At 44.2% G+C, this 19,093-nt stretch overlaps 1 protein-coding gene across 1 annotated transcript in view; it reads right to left on the bottom strand.

Annotated features, from left to right (window-relative positions):
- The window catches only part of COG5 (component of oligomeric golgi complex 5), a 310,052-nt gene that overhangs the window by 9,030 nt on the left and 281,929 nt on the right, over positions 1-19,093 (bottom strand). Inside the window, exons 18-19 of the mRNA XM_088018413.1 lie at positions 14,959-15,196; positions 9,343-9,419 (exon numbers count right to left, since the gene is read on the bottom strand). Of these exons, the coding sequence (XP_087874539.1) occupies positions 9,343-9,419; positions 14,959-15,196 (315 nt within the window). The remainder of the gene's footprint in view (positions 1-9,342; positions 9,420-14,958; positions 15,197-19,093) is intronic.

Raw genomic sequence — 19,093 nt, 5'->3', positions numbered from 1 at the left:
ATCAGTAATAGCATTCATCCTAAACTGGTGATTTCTTAGCCATTTCTTAACCCACCCCCACTTCAGCCTGAAGACAGACAGACACAGACACAAACACACACGCACACACCCCTAACCTATACACTGTGGCAAGTTGACCTGCCCCTCACCACCTCCTTTGACCCCCAGCTCACTGGCCTGTGGGTGTGACCTGACCTCAAGGCGGCTCAGCAAATCCCCCTGTTAGAGCTCATCTGATGAACAGGCTGAAATCAAAGCAACAATGAAGGCTTCAGGCAGTTATAACCAATAGATTCTTATCTTGGTCAAAACTTCCAGCTTTCACTTTAAATAAAATCCCTCTTTGGGCTACAACCTAACATAGGTAAATGCAAACACTGTCTACACAACTTTCAAAGGGCAATTATGTCCTGTATGTACGAAATTATTACCTTACATCCCATTGAGATCTGTGCCAGGTCCCTTCCAATACATTACACATCTGGGGGTCACCCCCTCTATTTCACAGGGGTGTGCAGGCAAAGCTACCCCACCACCAGTCACCTACCAGCCGCAGGAATACCTGCGAACTTCCACTGACCCCTCCTTGGCTTTGGGCTCTGAGAGACAGAAGGTGATGACAGGCCCAGCTGTAAGGGCTGAATCTCAAGAGGAAAGATGGCAGAGCAGTACCTCTGCCAAGAGCAGAAACGATTCAGCAGCGTGTGAAACACCTCTGTATCCTGGGCTTTTCCTTCGCCCCACCCTAATTATTCCCATCCACACAGGAGGCCCGCACAACCCAGAGCCGGCCGCTTCCTCACACGAATGAAAGGTTTCATGTCAAGAGCTGGAGTGCTCTCAACAGGCGGTTGGTTCTCACTGGATCCAGATTAATCTTAGAATGTTTTTTTTTTTTTAAGATTTGTATTTATTTGAGAGACAGGGAGAGCGAGAGAGATCACAGAGGGAGAAGGAGAAGCAGACTCTTCGCTCAGTAGGAAGCCCACATGGGGCTCGATCCCAGGACCCTGAGATCATGACCTGAGTCAAGGCAGACGCTTAACAGACTGGGCTACCCAGCCGTGCCTCTTAGAATGTCTTTATATTAACTATTCTTTAAATGAAATCTATCTGTTAAGGATTTTTCTAATTTCAAACATTTTATCAAATAAAATTATCCCCATAACTTTTCCTTAGTCATCGTGGACACATTTCAGGCGATTTGTGCCGGCCATCACCAACAATCCATAAAGCTCCACACCAGGCCCTGGGGTGTGTGTGTTGGGGGGGGAGGTGATGCCCTAGGGACCTCCTGTGGCCCCCCCCTGAGGCTGCGGCTCCCCTGCCTTGAAGATCCCCAAGGCCCCAGTCATCTGACAGCAGGACTGTAGGCAGTGAGTCAAGCACCTAAGAAGGTACGAAGCCGGTGCTGAGGGCGGTTTGGTGTTGTCGGCAGGCACCCCGGAAGCCCTCGTGTGCGGTCTCCATCCGCGTGAGTGCGCCGAGTCTAACCAGCCCAGCGGCACCTGCTGCCACGTGAGTGTGCACAACGTGCCAGACACTGCTTAAAACACGTCAGATTCCTGCAGACAACCCTACGAGGTTGGTAGGTTCTATCCCCATCCTACGGGTAGGTAAACTGAGGGGTAGAGAGACCACGTAAAAGCTGGAAAAGAGAAGAGTAAGGATTCGAACCCAGACAGCCTGGCTCTTAGGTTTGCCAGGCAGCCTCTCTGAGGATAATCAACTGTAGCCACTATTCAACCTGTTTTCAGAGCAGCGACATTTCTTCTCAGTGGGGAACAGAGACCCCTGGAAGAAGTACAGTTTCACACTGTCAACAACTTGAGAAAAATGAATGCTTACAGGATACCCCTTGAGGGACAAGCAATTATTTCTTTAGGGACCCCAAATTCTCTCTAGGTCAAAGTGGCCCTCCAGTCGCCTATGTACCTCAACCATGTCACACAGTCTCTCTTGGCAGTTATTTCCACCTGGCTTGACCTTACAATCCTGCGGGGCAATGACTGGGACTGTTTTAGGCCTCTGGGCGTACACTTGGGGGTCGGTGTGGGGATGAGGCCACACTGGTCCCACTTCCCAGCCGCGGAGCTCAGACAGCTCCCGGCCAAGGTCCCCGTGTGCCAAGCAGCTGCCATTCACCAAGAACTCCTTGGAATGGCAAAGCCAGCGGGTGGCCAAGTACTCTGCTTGCCGCGCCAGTGACCAGGCTGCCCCAGTTTGAGGTATAACAGGGGAAAGAGGCAGTGGGTAGGGGTCCCTGCCTGGGGTCACAGGCTCATCCTGCAGGCCTGGCCTGGCTGACAGCCGCCGTGAGGGATGTGGGGAGACAGGAAACCCAGGCCTTCACGTCTCTCCCTCCCTCTCTGGTCTGATGAGATTTTCCCCTTGCCCCAGGAAAGCTCACTCTGCCTATGCCATCTGATTTGGCAGGATTCATCTTGAACCCTAGTCCATGACAGGAGGAGACCCTGGGGGGCCAGTCCTGTGTGACAGTCCTTGACTTAGGGAAGAGCAGCCATATGGAAGCCCTTCTGCCTCTACTTCAGGACAAGACGATTGGTTCCCACGTCTCTCAGTGCTCGGCTTATAAAGTCCTGGATACAGGTGCTTTAGCATTTGGTCACAGGGAACATGGAACGTTCTCTGAAAACTCATGGATTTTCTTCCTTCTGAAAATGAAGACTACATAGCTGATTCAGCTTCTCTTTTACCTTTGGCCTCAGGGAGTTTCAAGTCAAACATGAAACGCATCTATAGAATTAAATTGCTTTCATGGTCTGAATACTGTGTTTTTATTTTCCTCTAATATACTCCTGCTGCAAACCACAAACGGTACAAGCGCACACAGGCAGCGAGGACAGGACTGGAGGGAGGGAGTCTAGCAGCCGCGCCACGCCGACGCTGCTGGCTCACGTGCCCGCACCACCACGCCTTGTGAAAACCAGCTCGTTCTCCGGCGGGATCATTTCATCACCTGTCCCTTTGTAGCTCTGAGTCAGAGCAGTTATTTTTCCGCCAAGACCAAATCTTCTCCTCCGGCCACTAACAGGACTGCCAAAAGAGCCATGGAGAGCAAAATTGGATTTGCTTCCATACCATGCATCACTGACATAATTACCTGTAAACATCAAATGCAGACATTTCACTTCTGGTGCTCATTTTAAGAGTCTGAAAGAACACAGCATGAGCACTTCCCTTCTCCCTGATTCCAGGTGGAATCTGAAATCCTGGCAAGTTAAAAAATAAATCTCCATCTGAGATGATACAAGGAACAAAAGGAAATTAATTAAGATGTTACAAAATGCAGGTACCCCAAATGCCACAACACCGTTCTCAGAGAAGAGTGCTCGAAACAGAGCAGCATTTCCAAGGTTACACCTGACACAGTGGGCAGTCTTACTAATCACGTATTAGGTCCCATGAGAAAAAGTTGTCTCTGCAGTAGGGATCTCCACACTGAAGTGACACACAGCCAGGTGGCTGTTGGTCTTTGGTTCAGGCCAATTATGAAGTAAAGTAAGACTGTGTGTCCCTACGTCCACATCCACTGTTGGTGGAGGCCCAAACCACTCGCCACACCCCCATTCCAAATCTCCTTTGGGTGAGGGGCCGGGGAGGGTGGCGAGACCACAGGGAATGTGCGCTGAGATCTAGAACCCGCAGAGAAATGAGGTGGGGGAAGGGAACACAAGTACTCCCCGCCCCCGCCCCCGGCACAGGACACATAGGGTCTCCCTTCTGGAGAGGGGAAGGGAAGGCTGGAGGCCTGCAGGCCAGGGACCCAGACAGTGTGGCAGAAGGGCCGTGTGGGTCTGGGGGGAACAGAGCAGGACGCTGGTGGCTGTAGGTAAGTCAGGGCTCCAAGTAAAGAGGCGAGAGAACTCGCAGGTTCCTTTCTTAGGGTCTAGATATCATCAGCCCCAGCAGAGCAGGGGAAAGGAGGTAAGGCTTCAGGCAGACGTCCTCTAGGAACCATAGCGTACATGTGGCTCAGCATTCTGCAGGCACATCCTGGAAGCCCGACGCAGCAGACGGCGGTGAGAGGCGGGAATTGCAGAGTGAGAGGTCACCACACAGCCGGATTTTAGATTCTCTTCACACTGACATTCTTCTGGATGACTTAGAGAAGCACTCAGGTGCTATTCTAGAACCAGAGTGAAAACGAACAGGAACTTCTGCAATAAGCTCTGGGGTGCAGTGGTTACAAGCACAGGCCTTGGGATCAGGCAGACCTGGGTCAGGAAGGCAGCTCTGGAATTCCCACATGACTCAGACAGGCAGCCATGTCATGTGACCCCCCCCCCCTCCAGCATCAGTGCCTCGCAGGGATCACTCCCGCCTCGGAAGTGTCCTGGTGAAGGCGAAACGGTAAAGTATCAGGGACACACTTTGCACAGGCTGAGCACCCAGTGAATGATCCAGGAGTAACTGCTAGAATGAAGGCAAGGCTCAGCCAACTCCCCAGCCCTCCCTGTTTGCCAGGTGCTCCTAGCACTGCCCGAGTATTGGCAAACAACAAACCAAACCAGGCCCAAGACAGCACTCCCTTCTGGCTACATGTTGAAATCTGAAACCTTGGGGAAATAGCTATTTCCGGGGATGGGTTCACAAGTACAAAGAAAGGCTGGCACACATTTGGGGGTCCTGGTGCTCCAACTGGAAGCCACAGAGACGGCTGCCCTTCCTTCCACAAAGGTGCAGGCGAGAGGTGGCATCACAGGGAGCACACCGGAGACGTGGCAAACCCTCCCCACGCCTACAGTTAAACCCAGCAGACACCAATACTACACGCCAGGGTTCCTGATGCTTTCCTTCTACCGCCCCTCAAGCCAACACTTCCCCTGGAGCAGCTCCTGTCCCCCGATGGCTTTCATTAAACCTAATGAGGCCCCCAGCAGAGCATGCTGCAGGCGTAATTCAGGGAGAAAGCTGTGCCCTCCAGAGCAAAGGTGTTGGGGCCTGCCCGAAGGCAGGTCTGGGTCCCTGCACTGGTGAAAACATGAGGTCCCTTTTCTGTCCCTTGCCTCACAAGGAGCTGCACTGAGAATGTCAAGTCGGAGCTTCTAGGCCCCTGGCCAGGTGGAGCTGGGGTAACCTCCCTTGCAAACCCCACTCAGGGGACAAGGCCACGCTGCAGAGGGATGGGCAAGGACGGGGCCTGGCAGCTCTGAACATGTGTCTCGTGTGGAAATACAGATCACCCAAGGGCAAATACCTAATGTCAGCAGCTCTGTGAGGCTGCACTCTGTCCTGGGGAAGAAAACAATTGCTGCTGCCTGAGAAGCTCTAACGGAGACAGTAAAATGTAAATGTATGCAAGAAGCTTGCTGGCTTCATTCACCAGTCCACTAATACGACTGTCAAGAAGCGAGCACCCTGCAGCAGATGGCCCCAGGACGGGGGGAAGGAGCGCCTGGAAGGCCCGGGTATCTGGGTGCAGTGGGGGTGGACTGGAGGGTCTGGCTGGCTCGGCTGGTCACTGTCCCTCGCAAACGGGCCCCTGCATGGGACTGTTGCCCTCTCCTGCAGCCACCACCTCTAAGCCAGACGCAGGCCAGCCTCCTGGGTTTTGGTGGTTTGCCTGCCTATTTTTCTCACCCCCCTCCCATTATGTAATGTTTTATATTATTTTTTAGCTTCCTTGTTATTTTTAAATGGGAATAACACTACGAGAGGGACTTTAAAATATATTTACTGGCTTTTCCAACTGCAAATATAAAACAACCAAGGCACAAACCATGAAAAACAGAAAACCTCTAAAGGGAAAATCACTAGTGACAATCCTGCTATCCCCAAATTTTGACGTTTATTCTTCTTGACTTTTCCTCTCCACACATATACTATCTTAAAAATAGTAGAGATCATATCATATCTACTGTTTAGTAGTCTGTTTTTCATTTCATGATGCATTACAAAGTTACTTTTCATATTTTTAGACACTAACCAGTAATATAAATTGTTACTGGCTACATATAGCATAAGTGTTTTTAATTATACATTGATCGATCATTACTTTCTCAATCCATACACAGGTACTAGAAGGTGTCACCACTAGAAGTTCAAATGCTCCATCAGAGACGGCTCTTCTCCTGAGAGGTCCCCGAGAGGGCTGGCGGCAGACTCCCACCTTACATGACTGACAACAGAACTGGTCTCATGCGAAACTGTCAAACCTGTCTCCCACACTGTGATACAACTTTAAAAGCATGCGGATGAAAGCCATCTTGCCTCAGCACACAGAAAGGTAAGCATTATTTTAATTCATACATGTGCAATAAACAATAAAACATGGGAGCCGGGGCTTTCAAAAATAATAGCCTAATCTTAATACAGCAAATCCCAAATCACAGCTTTCCCACACCTTTTTCAAGAGCTAGTTGGTTAATAACCTCAAGTATGCTGGCTGATTCTGTTAACTCAGCATCTTACCACCCAACTGGGATTGCTGGGTTACCATATTACTCAATAAGTGACTTTATGGGAGTCTTATTGGGGTTTTCATGGTACAGGCAGGTGACTGGTGAATCAGTGACCTCAGGACCTCTTAATCATTCAATCTGTCCACGTTTGGTAGCGCCAAACCCTAATGCTTCAATAAAATATCTAAATACTTCTTAAAAGGTCTGAGCTGATCCAAAGACATTATCTGAAAACACATGTGATCCAACTTTATTTTTTAAAACCCAACTCTGTACAGATGGGCATTTGAGAAAAATAATTCAGTCTCTTGTTTTGGCATTAAAAAGAAATCTTTGCCAATTACAAATATGCAAGACAAAGTAGAGGGCTCTCCTTTCAATCAACCACCTTGGATTCTTATGTTTTAAGTGACATTACACCTGAATTTTCTACTATCAAAAGTCTGGATGACATAAGACAGTGAGGCAGTCATTTAAAGGACATGCTTCTTATTGACTGCTCTAGTTTCTAGTTCTGAGTCTGTTTTTAGAAAACTGCATGCCTGGAATCTCTTACCTTATCTTTATAAAGAAACATCCAAAGACCATTATGCTCTTGGATATTATGGACAGTTACATCAAGGTTTCCCATCTGGTATGCTGTGGTGACAAAATGGGTGTAGGTGTCAAGTCTGGTCCCCTGAGTGCTCAGGGTTGGTCATCTTTTTATATGTATACATACATACAAATATGTTCTGGCTTATTGAATAAACAGCCACAGTTGTTAAGTTATTCAGTGTTCCTTATAATCTAAATTGGTAGGAGGCCTAAGTATTCAGCACTGAAAAGGAGTTTCCCATACATTGGTATATTCTTAGGTGTGAATTTGAATTAAAGTACTGCATCCAGGGATGCAGAACATGAGTATCCATACTAAGACCACCAGTGGCTACTCAGGTGGCCTGAGCTCAGCCTATGGGGGCCTCACAAGCCCTGGCCTCAGCTATGGCCCGAGCTCTTTCCAGTCCAGCTTTGGCCCTGCTGGTTCCTTCAGCCACAGCGGCTCTTCGAAGGCTGTGGTCGTGAAGAAGATCGAGACCCGTGACGGGAAGCTGGTGTCCGAGTCGTCTGATGTCCTGTCCAAGTGAACAACCACGGTGGTCCCTCTCAGCCTCCCCACTCTTGTGGCTGCCAGAGAGCCTTTGGGGGGAAAAGGAGCTGTGACGGGGAGCGTCGGGAACAGGAGAGCCACCTAAGACCCAGCCCTAGTCCTCAGCCTGCCTTTGGGGGGAGTCTTTTGCCCTGGGTACCCCCTCTCGTCCGTGCCGCCAACTAAAAGCCAACTCAAGTATCTTTTCCCAAATAAAGCCTCAGCTGACTCTGCCAAAAAAAATTTAAAAAAATTAAAAAAAAAAAAAAGATAAAAATCATACTGGTCCCCCAAGTGCCTTTGTCACTGAGTCCACAAAGCTGAAGGTGAAAATGCTGAAACGCTGGTAGTAAGACGGAAATGGAGGGTCCAGGGCTTGAACTGGTCTCTAGGAAGTTCAATCCTAAATTTTGTGCTCAACTGCATTAGTCATCTTTATCCTAAATTATCTGCACCATTTCTAGTCATTCCCTACATTTTACCACTAAGCTCAATTCTTTTAAGATTCTATTCAATAGTTTTGCTATGGAATGTAACCTCTGACAGTTTTAGAGGTAGGTTAGATTGAAAATGATAAATAAGCAAATGAAAATTTCAGAAAAAAGATATCTCTATAATTGCGAACTGCCTGGTATGACTACTCAATATATTTCTGTAAGAATGGAGAGTGAAAAAAAATCACCCAGCCACTCTGGAAAACAGTATGGAGGTTCCTCAAACAGTTGAAAATAGAGCTACCATACGATCCAGCAATTGCACTACTGGGTATTTACCCCAAAGATACAAATGTAGGGATCCGAAGGGGTACGTGCACCCCGATGTTTATAGCAGCAATGTCCACAATAGCCAAACTGTGGAAAGAGCCAAGATGTCCATCGACAGATGAATGGCTAAAGAAGATGTGGTATATATACACAATGGAATATTATGCAGCCATCAAAAGGAATGAGATCATGCCATTTGCAACAACGTGGATGGAACTGGAGGGTATTACGGTGAGCGAAATAAGTCAGTCAGAGAAACACATGTATCATATGACCTCATTGATATGAGGAATTCTTAATCTCAGGAAACAAACTGAGTGTTGCTGGAGTGGTGGGGGTGGGAGGGATGGGGTGGCTGGGTGATAGACATTGGGGAGGGTATGTGCTATGGTGAGCGCTATGAATTGTGTAAGACTGTTGAATCACAGACCTGTACCTCTGAAACAAATAATACATTATATGTTAAAAAAAAAAAAAAGAAGAAGAAGAAGAAGATAGCAGGAGGGGAAAAATGAAGGGGGGGGAATCAGAAGGAGAGACGAACCATGAGAGACTATGGACTCTGAGAAACAAACTGAGGGTTCTAGAGGGGAGGGGGGTGGGGGATGGGTTAGCCTGGTGATGGGTATTAAAGAGGGCACATTCTGCATGGAGCACTGGGTGTTATACGCCAACAATGAATCATGGAACAGTACATCAAAAACTAATGATGTAATGTATGGTGATTAACATGATAAAAAAAAATCCCCCTCAGAAAGAGCATAATAAAATTTATCAGCTCAGTCTTGTGAATTTTAATTCAAAAATCACACACACACACACACACATCATTGCATATAATTCTGTATGGGTTTCTGGTTTGAATAATAACTTTTAAGATAAACCATATGAAACTGCCATTGTTGTAGGTCACAAAACGGTTGAATATTGGCAATTTCATATAGCTCAACATGAATAGTGGGAAAGGATTTATCTGCTAATAGGATATGGATATATCAACTGCAATAATAGAACTGTGTCTCACCTGAATGACCTCAGCATTCGATAGGACTTTCCTAAATCAGATACTCTTCTGCAGAATGGACCCACAGCCAACTCCATCTGAAACATTAAAAGATACTCCACAGTGTTAATGTCAGAAGCCTGTGTTGAACTGGGGACACACCTGAATCACAGAAAGATGCAGCTTGCCATAAACTTAATTTTATCTGGACTGTGAGGCAATTTTTGAAAGTCAATTAAATTTAATAAAAGGCATGAACTTAGGCGACTTTTGCATTTATTGTTACTAAAGGAGAATAACATGAGACCATTCCTTCAAGAACACAGAAAAACACTTTTTGGTTATGTAAAAGGAGGAAACTTGGTTCTTTTCTCCACTGAAAAATTGGAGACGGTTAGGTTTTTAAGACTATGTGCCTATACTTGAAGTAGGCATCACAAGCCTTTTTATATTAAGTATAAATAATGACAACCCTTAGCAAGCTGGCCCAAGTGATTAGAAGCACGGACTCTGGAGGTAGCACACCTGTGTCACAACGCCGAGCCTACAACGACTAGTTGTGCGGCCCTGGACCTCACTTCCGTAAGCTCCAGGCTCCTCGTCTGTCAAATGGAGATAGTGCTAGCTCACAGAATTATAGAAACCAAATAATTTCACAAAGCAATATTCGCGTGGCACCTAGCAAGTGCTTGTTCCATGTTGGCAATTATTAGCAGTACTTTTTAAACTTTCTCCCTTTTACATTATTAGCCAATTAATTCTCTTCCTGACTCAAGAACTGTTGGTTTCACTGCTCTTTATTCTCCTTCTTTGGCTGGAAATTTTACTCGTCATTAAATGGAGATTTAGGGTCTCTGTTCTAGCAAGTGCAAAGTTTTCACAGACGGGGGATTCAGATGACAAACCGTTTCTCTGCTCTTGCTATCAACAGGACCCTGATACAGAATAGCTTAGAAAATCTCTGAAAAAAAGTAATGAAGCATTTTTCTTCAAGAAAAACAAAGGAATGGAAAGTGGGGCTTCTGTCTTGTTGGTCATCCTTCTAAAATACTGCTCAAATCTGCCCCTGGGAAACTGCGGAGACCTAAACAATCACTCATTTGACAAACATTTCTGACTCCCTATTAATTGCCAGGCACCGAGTTACACATGGGGATGAGAAGATAAATTAGTCAGACTGTCCTGCCTTTAGGGAGCTCTTTCAAATTTAGTGAAGAAGGGGATATCTGTTTATTTATTTAAACAATATAGTTACTATTGAACAAAATAAAAAAAGGTATGTGGGTCTATACACACACATACACATATACATACATGTATATACACATCTGATGATTATTATTTTTTAAAGATTTTATTTATTTGAGAGAGAGACAGAGATAGCGAGAGGAAGAAGCAAACTCCCTGCTAAGCAGGAAGCGGGGCTCCATCTCAGGATCCCGGGATCATACCCTGGGCAGAGGGCAGACACTGAGCTGCCCAGGTGCCCTCACACCTGATTATTATTAAGCAAACTTAGAAATGTGCTACCAAGCGTATGAGCTGTCATGGGAGACCTGGTGGGTAGCTTCCTTGAGATGGTCTTGAGGGTAACTGGTGGAATTTCTAGGTGGAACCGGTGAATTTCTCTCCTAACATATAGAAGACACAGAGTATGTCTTCTATGTCCTAGAGGGAAACCTTAACATGGTTAGAAAACTCTCTAAAATAGAGAAGATTAAGTAAATAAGAAGAGAAAAATCTGAGGCAAAAAAGTCAGGATTCTTGCCAACGAAGCAAAACAGAGCAGCTTGAAGTCAGCGTTCCCATATCAAGACAGTGGGTCCTTGGGACCTGTTTGGTTTCTTCACCTGATGAAGTTGCTGGTTTTATTCAGACTGTGGCATTTATTTTACACTGAGCACAAAAGTAAAAATGTTATTATCATGTATTCCTGATTTGGTAATTCCAATCGTGTGTGTGTGTGTTACGGTTTTCACAAACTGAAATTACATAAGGTGTTTTCATGAAATACTTTTGACATTTTTTTCAATTACCCTAGTAGATTCTGCATCTTCAAAGATTAAACCAAAAAACCTTTGCCTTAGCACTTGAGCAGCATGGAATGTTAAAAAATTACAACATGAGAGAATATGACCTTGAACTGCTGTGTAATCTGATGATACTGGAGATGTCTATACTAGAGTACAATTCCAAAATAAATAAAGGACCTCCAGCGTACTGAAAACCATTTTCTTCTGCCAGAATTCTATGAAACAATAAAGGCCATGTTTCCAAAGGGCAGGAGTGTTCCTTTTGGAGGAGGTGACTCTGCACCTAGCTGTGGATACACAAATGGCAGGTACAAACACCTCTCTCCCACTCCTGGTTTGCAGGGAGCGAGTGGTCAGCTGCAGGCACGGGGAACTAATTAGAGAGTGGTCCGGGCCCCACCGCAGACATTTGGTTAGCTGCGGGGCACCTCTGGATACTCCTCCGGCTCTCGGGCCCTGACACTGTTCAGGAGAAAAGGCAATTGCAATGAAAATCTTCATTATTTCGTTTTCTTTTCTAAATGTATACATTCGGGCAAAGTGAAATACAGATACATGTATATTTAAAGGGCACCGGAAGACCTACAAATAGAAATTGCTAGGAGTACCACTGAATCAGTAATTTAATGCCAGCTCCACAAGCCATCCTTTCCCTTGGGGAAGAAATGAAATTGAGGGGCGGAGGGAAGTGTGTGCTTCAGAGGGCAGTGTGGACAAATCCCCCGAGAGGCTGTGAGTCAGCAGACCCCAGTGGCCTTGATCAAGCTGAGTGTTTTACAACTGTTGTGTGGAGTGTAGACATAGAGAGCATGTGGTCACAGTAGGAAATTAATTACCTGTAGGAAACCACCTCATGCCCATGACCTGATTCCTAAGGAGGCTGTATGTCGGGTACTTCCCTCACCATGAACCCTCCAGATGGCACCCAGCAACTGTTTTCTCTCTCACCTGTGCAACAGTGCCAGGAGGGACAAGTTAGGGTTCCTGAAGAAATCTTTAAAATCTATCATTATCTGCCTTTGCAACCGGACCGAATGACAAATATTCAGCAATCCCAAACCTACTCTCTGGGTCTCTTCCTGAGCTCTTTCTCTTTCTGCTATTTATGCCAGAATGAGCAGGCACATTTATCACAGGAACACTTTTAAAACCCAGAGAGGATTTGTGTGTTCTTGATTCCAGTGGCCTCACTGGCTTTGTTTCATTTTGAATACAAACTGATAGGACTTTCAATAATGAGGCAGTCAGAAGGCTTTCTAGTCCCCAGGCGATGCCTGTCATGAATACGAACTAGGTCAGGGTAATACCTAAGTGTTTTTGACTCACCAGGAAAATACTCCAACCAAGCACAGTCCTGAAAGCAAAGGGGCTGCATCATGTGACTGCAGGTGCGGCAAATTAAACAAAATCCCCAGTTCACTGTCGTCTTCTTAAATATGGGGCGGGGGGAGTAGCTGGATCCTGTTGCCAAAGCTACTGGTCCCAAATGTGCTGGCGCTTCCCTGTCTCTCCTGTGCCCACAAGCCACAGGGTGTGGAACTGGCTGCAAGGTGAGGGGCAGGATGCTGTGACACTGGGACAGGCTGTCTGGGAAGGGACAAAGGGGTCTGCACCACCTGCACTGCAGTGTCGTCGTCGCTGCACGGCTTTGCCCCCAGTAAATGCTGCAGTTTCTCTATTGAAGAAATGGAAAACAGGATGCCCTGGAGAGTAAGTTACTAATAAGGACTAATGAGTTCCATTCATCTTACAGGAAGGGACCCGAGAAAAGGTTTGGCTGATTGGGCAACGCGAGAAAGAAGAGATGCCAAGTGAAAGTCTGAATAATGCAGTTTCGGGGTGGGGGGGTGGTGGGAGCTTAACCTGCTGCTGGGGGCTTTGCATTTTGAGCATGTGCTGGCTGTGGTAGCACGGGTTACAGGACAATGCCTTCCATCTTTCAAGACTTATAAGGGAGCAGATCATTAAAATAAAACGCGGAACGAACAGCCTGCTTGGCGCGCGCCGGCACTCTCATTTTGGCCATCTCCCGCTCACTGCCACTCTAATCGGACTTGAAGTGCTGCCTCCAGGAAAGTGACTCAAGAACCAGCTGGAGCAGAATGCAAATAAACTGGTGGGGGAGGGAGGCCAGGGTAGGGAAGAGGAGAGGAAAAGAAAAACAAAATTCAAGAGGAAAGGGGGAAAAAGAGAACAGACGCTCATTTCAGTAGAGCCCACAGTGTTTTTAACACACACGAGCAGGACTTGGTGCGTCCTGGTGTGTTCAGTTCCACGAGCAGCCTGTGACCCCAGTAAGGGACGGGGACACACTGTTTATATACAATCCTCTTTAAGCTGAAGTTTACCTGTAGCAACAAAGTACAATGTACAAGGGCATGAGAAGGAAGCTTCTGAAAATGGGAAAGGTCAAAGGAGCAACATTTAGTTCCTATTTTTATGTCTAGGCTACTTAAGGCGTATTTCCCAAAGGAAGCTCTTTACTATGGTCTAGTGGCCTCAGTATATCATTTGGGGATGAAAATGACTAATTCTAGGCCAATTAATAGGCAAAGAGCCTGGCTCTTGAAACATTAGATAATGTACCTATTCCTTCTGGACCTCTATCAGGTATGAGTCTGACAACCACCCCCGGTTCAAGGAGTCTCCCACATCTTCTCCTTGGTGTGGGAATAATGAACCCAGACTCGCTCCCAGATACACACAGGGATAAATAAGGACATTAAATTTGACTATCTTTATTAGCTGGCAGGATCTGGCAAATTATGAATAATCCATCTGAATAATTCTTTAGACTAGTAAAGTTAACAGCTCTGAAAAGCATAAAAAATGAGTCCACCTTTGACATGCTATATAAATACAAGTGATCTGTTTGGAAAACTTTTCATTCAGGTGTAAGTTTGAGGTGTTTCTTCTTTGCCTCTAATACTTCTGGAAGGCTTCAAAAAAATCTGTCTAAAGGAAAAATGGAAAAAATCCTTTCCTGTAAGAGGTGATCATGGTTTGAGAGCCTGGAATTATTTCAAGGCTGGCCATACACAAGAAAGGTACTCTGTTCAATAGAGGGAGACTAAATAATCAGACCCTCTATTGTACGTGGCCCACTGTGCATCTAAATGGAGAACATTGTCCTGGAACACTGAGCTGGCCACTAGAGGATTACAGATGCACTGGGAGTTCTTACTCTTTACATAACAACAGACAGCCCCTTTACAGTATTTGGAGGAAATGTCATTGCCTATATTATTTCCCAGCACAATCAATCACTCTTCTCAATACTAACCTCATGGGATAATAAAATAGTAAGAAAGCCCTACATTATGTAAAAGTGAGATATATTTCTGTACTATGGAATGAGCTACTTCACCTTAACCCTGAAATCTCAAAGATGAGTGATGATTCATTTATTAAATACAAAGAAAAAAATCTGGTATGAAAGTCTCTTTTAATTCTTCTCTTTTTCTTACCAATTCAGTTTAAATGATTTTATTTTTCTTTCTGCTTCAACTCTTTAAAACACTAAAGAATACATACTCAGTCTTTCAAAGAACAGATAATACTGAGGCTGAAACATTTCCCCCTTGGCAGCGATGCATCAATTTACCTGAGCAAAATCAGCAGCAAGTCGTACTTTCCCACCTTCACCAAGAGGTCTTATGAGACTGGCATTGCGAATAAAAAGTTCAATTGCTCTTTGGGCGATAGCTTCAGTGTTGTCAAAGACAAAATCCAAGCATTCAAAGTGTTTAAAGTAGTCACTCATAACTCTGGCAATGAAACCCTGAAGCTCCTTCATGTACAGAGAACAAGGACCATCAGGCTTTCCTGAGCTGGATAGTGACCTGCAAAAGGGAAAAAACAGCCAATGTACTAACAGCCACTATTCCACTTTTGCCCCCCCTCCCCCACCTGCTATTTCAATCCTAAGCAATTTTTTCCTGTAGTGGTAAAAAAGGTATTGCTTATTTTTACTAAGAGTTAAGGAGCATAAAACAATGTATAAATTATAAAGACTGTTTAAAGATGCTAGGAAGATTACTGAAGAAATCTTAGAATCCATTTACCTAGAGATTATTAAGAATGAAACAGATAACCATCTGTCTCAGGTGATTCACACAGTGCCTTATGTACTCTCTGACCTCTCAAGGTTCTTCTCAGCTTTATAAATCTCCATCCACTCATATGTTTTGCCTGGTTAATGAATAAATCAATAATGAAGTCTGAAATAGCATTTTACACTTTGTAAGGGCAGAAAACACTCCCTTCCCCAAACAAATTCCTGGCAAAGATATTTCTGCTCCTGTGCTATTTAATCTGATCAGGCCAATAGTAGATTTCTGCCTGTGGAACTGGTTATGTAACAATACACATGGTATGCAATTTTTTCCTCCCAGATGATGAGGTTTGCAAAGGCTTTAATTTGGATCAACAGATGATGCCAGCTGATGCTCCATGAAATACTATTTATAATTTATAAGTGTTTATAATTGCTCTTTAAGGAATATATTAAAAGAATGTGAAATATTTATAGGAAAGAAGTTATACCAAAATTAGAAATCACCTGATATTAATTAGCTAACCAATGAGATCATTGGCTACAAAGTGCTGAATCGTCTTCAAAAAAATGAGTGTTTCCATATTCTGAGAATGACGTAGAAAAAGTGGCAATGGTCTAAAGAACAACAGATATGACTCAAATGCCTAGAGCAAGAGAATGAGGTGAACTTAATTATTTTCAAAGACAGCAATGAATGCTTATCATCAGAGAATGTTAACCAAAGGTCTTCTATTTCCAGCAGCAGCTAGAAATAGAGAAACCAGTTTTAAGTTCCAAAAGGGAGAGATTTTGTTCAGGTGTAAAAAAGAATGTCCTAACTAAGGCAAGGCCATCGAGGGGGAGCATGATGGACCACTGCTGTCTTCAGTATCACAGTGGAGTGCTGCTTGATACAGCCTCAGTCAATGACGGCAATCTTATGTGGGTTTGGCCGTGCCAGATTCAGACCATTGCACAGCCTATCTTTGTTCAGTTCAACAAATGAGGTTGGGAAAAAAAAAGGTACCAATCTCTTTCATGTTTTCTCATGCTTTATCAAAAGCACTGTTGTTACCTTGTACTACTCTGGAGGAGTGTTTCAAGAATTTTCATCTGGTCAGTTGAAATGATTTCCATGAGGATTAGAAAATAATATACTAAAACCAGTTCCAAGCACGTGTCAATGTAAGTAAAATAATCCATCAGACAAAATTTTGAAATAGGTATTATCAATTCTTAGTGTGGATTAAAAGCTTGATTTAAATTTATTAGAATATGAAATTTGCTTGGCCACCACTAAAGCGCAGTTTTCCCGATTATGCCGAAGCTTTTAGTAAGAGATTTTCAACTGATCAAGTGCAACAGTAAGCTGTGCAGAAATTGAAGGGTCTTTAAACACTAATTTTTTTTTTATAGATTTTATTTATTTGACAGAGAGAGACACAGCAAGAGAGGGAACACAAGCAGGGGGAGTGGGAGAGGGAGAGGGAGAAGCAGGCTTCCTGCGGAGCAAGGAGCCCAATGCGGGGCTCGATCCCAGGACCCTGGGATCATGACCTGAGCCAAAGGCAAACACTTAACCGACTGAGCCACCCAGGGGCCCTAAATTGAAGGGTCTTTATAATGAGAGCCTGCGTGTGCAAGCTGAAGGTAGAAGGACTAATGGGATGCACACCTGAGAAATGGTAGATGACCACCTTCAGGTCCCCTATCTTTTTGGGGTGTGTTGTGCACTCTCCCTGTGGCTGAGATGCACATCCATCACTTCAGGATCTAGGGTTTTCCTACTTTTACTGCCTTCCCTCTCCCATGCAAAGCTATAATCAGAGAGGAGTCATTTTACATTAAATCAGAGAATTTCAATCAATGTACTATGTCAATCAGACATTTGTATTTTGAGCTTTATCTAATTTGGAGAGAAACACTGGTCCTATTAAATACATTTCAAATACCAGGAAACTGTGTTGAACATTACTTTTTAAGTAGCAGAGGGATTCTGTAACCACACTCCATATAAGGCTGGCTGACAAGATAAACCTGCTTTATTCCCTTTACCTAAAATAAATATAGAGGGCTTCCAAGGGCAGGTGTTCACTATTATTTTTCTGAGTGTAACCCCTGGGGGCTGTAAAAGTGATTCCTACTTCTTAAATAGTTTCATCTAACTTCACCTTATATTTCATTCAAGCCAAACATTTCATATGTGAAATGAAATGACAGAATTGCTAGTAATTACTAGTAACAAAGTTCTAGAAAGTGAGATTACTGCCTGGGGTAATAATTCTAAATAGAACATAAAGCAACAGAGACCTACACTCCTCTACGGGCACAGACGGAAAACGACCCCAAGTGGAATCTCAAATGTCTGCTGTATATAGACAGAGAGCAGAAATGGGACTATTAAAGCCATTCGGGGAAAAAATCAAGGGCAGTGTTATACACCTTAAAATAATGCTTCCTACTCATGGCAACCTATGAGTGGTAATCCAGCTCCCTAGTATTTAAGCAAACTAGTAAGGACATACCTACTAGGGAGAACAACTTTTAATGTCCAAGCCACTGGCTACAGGCACTAGCTGAGGTTCACCAATTCAGTTGCTGATGTAAGCAGCTGAGCACTCTTACAGAATGAGCCTTCACTTTCTGCTTCCTTTTCAGAGGCATCAAGGATTGGTCTAACTGGGACATTTCATATCACTTTTGAACAAAATTCATTTCCTTCCAAATACTGCTAGATCAGCAGTTTTGTATTCCTGTCTCCAAATATTATAGCATTTTGTGTATAATCCACCTACCCTCTGTGCTTCATTCCATTATTAAAAAGAGAGTGACCTTTTTACCCTTCAAAAGATATTTTGTGAATGAAATAAGTGATTTAAAAAATTGAAGTACAGTGTAAAGTTCACACAATTTTCTACAAACAGCTAGACTAGTGGCTGGACATTTAACAAAGTAGATATTTAAACAACATAATATAAATAGGAAAATTCAAAAATAGTAACTATGAACTATGAATATAAAACACATTATCTATGTATTAATATTTGAATGTTTAGCTCTACAGTGTGGTTAAGTTCAAAAAAAAAATCACTCTAAGCATGTGCAAATAACTATTCCAAATTCTCTACAAATAATGTCCTAATACATGGAGCTCAAACTATTTTACTCTCCTTAAAAACAATTCAGTGAACACTGGGTTAGGACCTATGATTTTTTTTCTCAAGATAGATATGATCCAGATAAGCATTACTCTTGTAAACAGCTGTGGAATACTCCCAAAGTGTCGATTAGGCTAGGTGTGACACGGCAAGATTGGATTGCCACAAAACTCTGAGAAAGGAAAATGATTCTTGTAGGGGGTTGGGATGCAGCATGCCTTCAAGGCCAGAGCAAGATTCAGACTAGCATCGTGGTAGAGCTGGGACATCTTATATAAGAAATAACATGCCTATGCCAGAGGCTCAAGTACAGGGCATTTGTGAGAGAGAAGGATCAAGAACAGCTTGAAAAGAGAAGATGGTACCAACTACCAGAAGTCCTGCAGTGCCAAGCTGAGTCCCGCAAATGTTAATGATTCTGTTTCAATGACAGGAGAGAAATGATGAAAACAAGAACTGAAAAATTTTAATCAGCTAATGGCGCTCACAATGGATAAAGTAGTATGAGGCTGGAGGCCAAACCGGTCACAAGAGGCACAAGGCCT

Source organism: Eumetopias jubatus, unplaced genomic scaffold (assembly GCF_037043125.1).
Source record: "Eumetopias jubatus isolate StellerSeaLion01/CBP00866 unplaced genomic scaffold, mEumJub1_p1.0 scaffold_14, whole genome shotgun sequence".
In the NCBI taxonomy this organism is placed as follows: Eukaryota; Metazoa; Chordata; class Mammalia; order Carnivora; family Otariidae; genus Eumetopias; species Eumetopias jubatus.
Note: the sequence above shows the minus strand (reverse complement) of the source record. Positions and strands in the feature narration are given on the sequence as shown.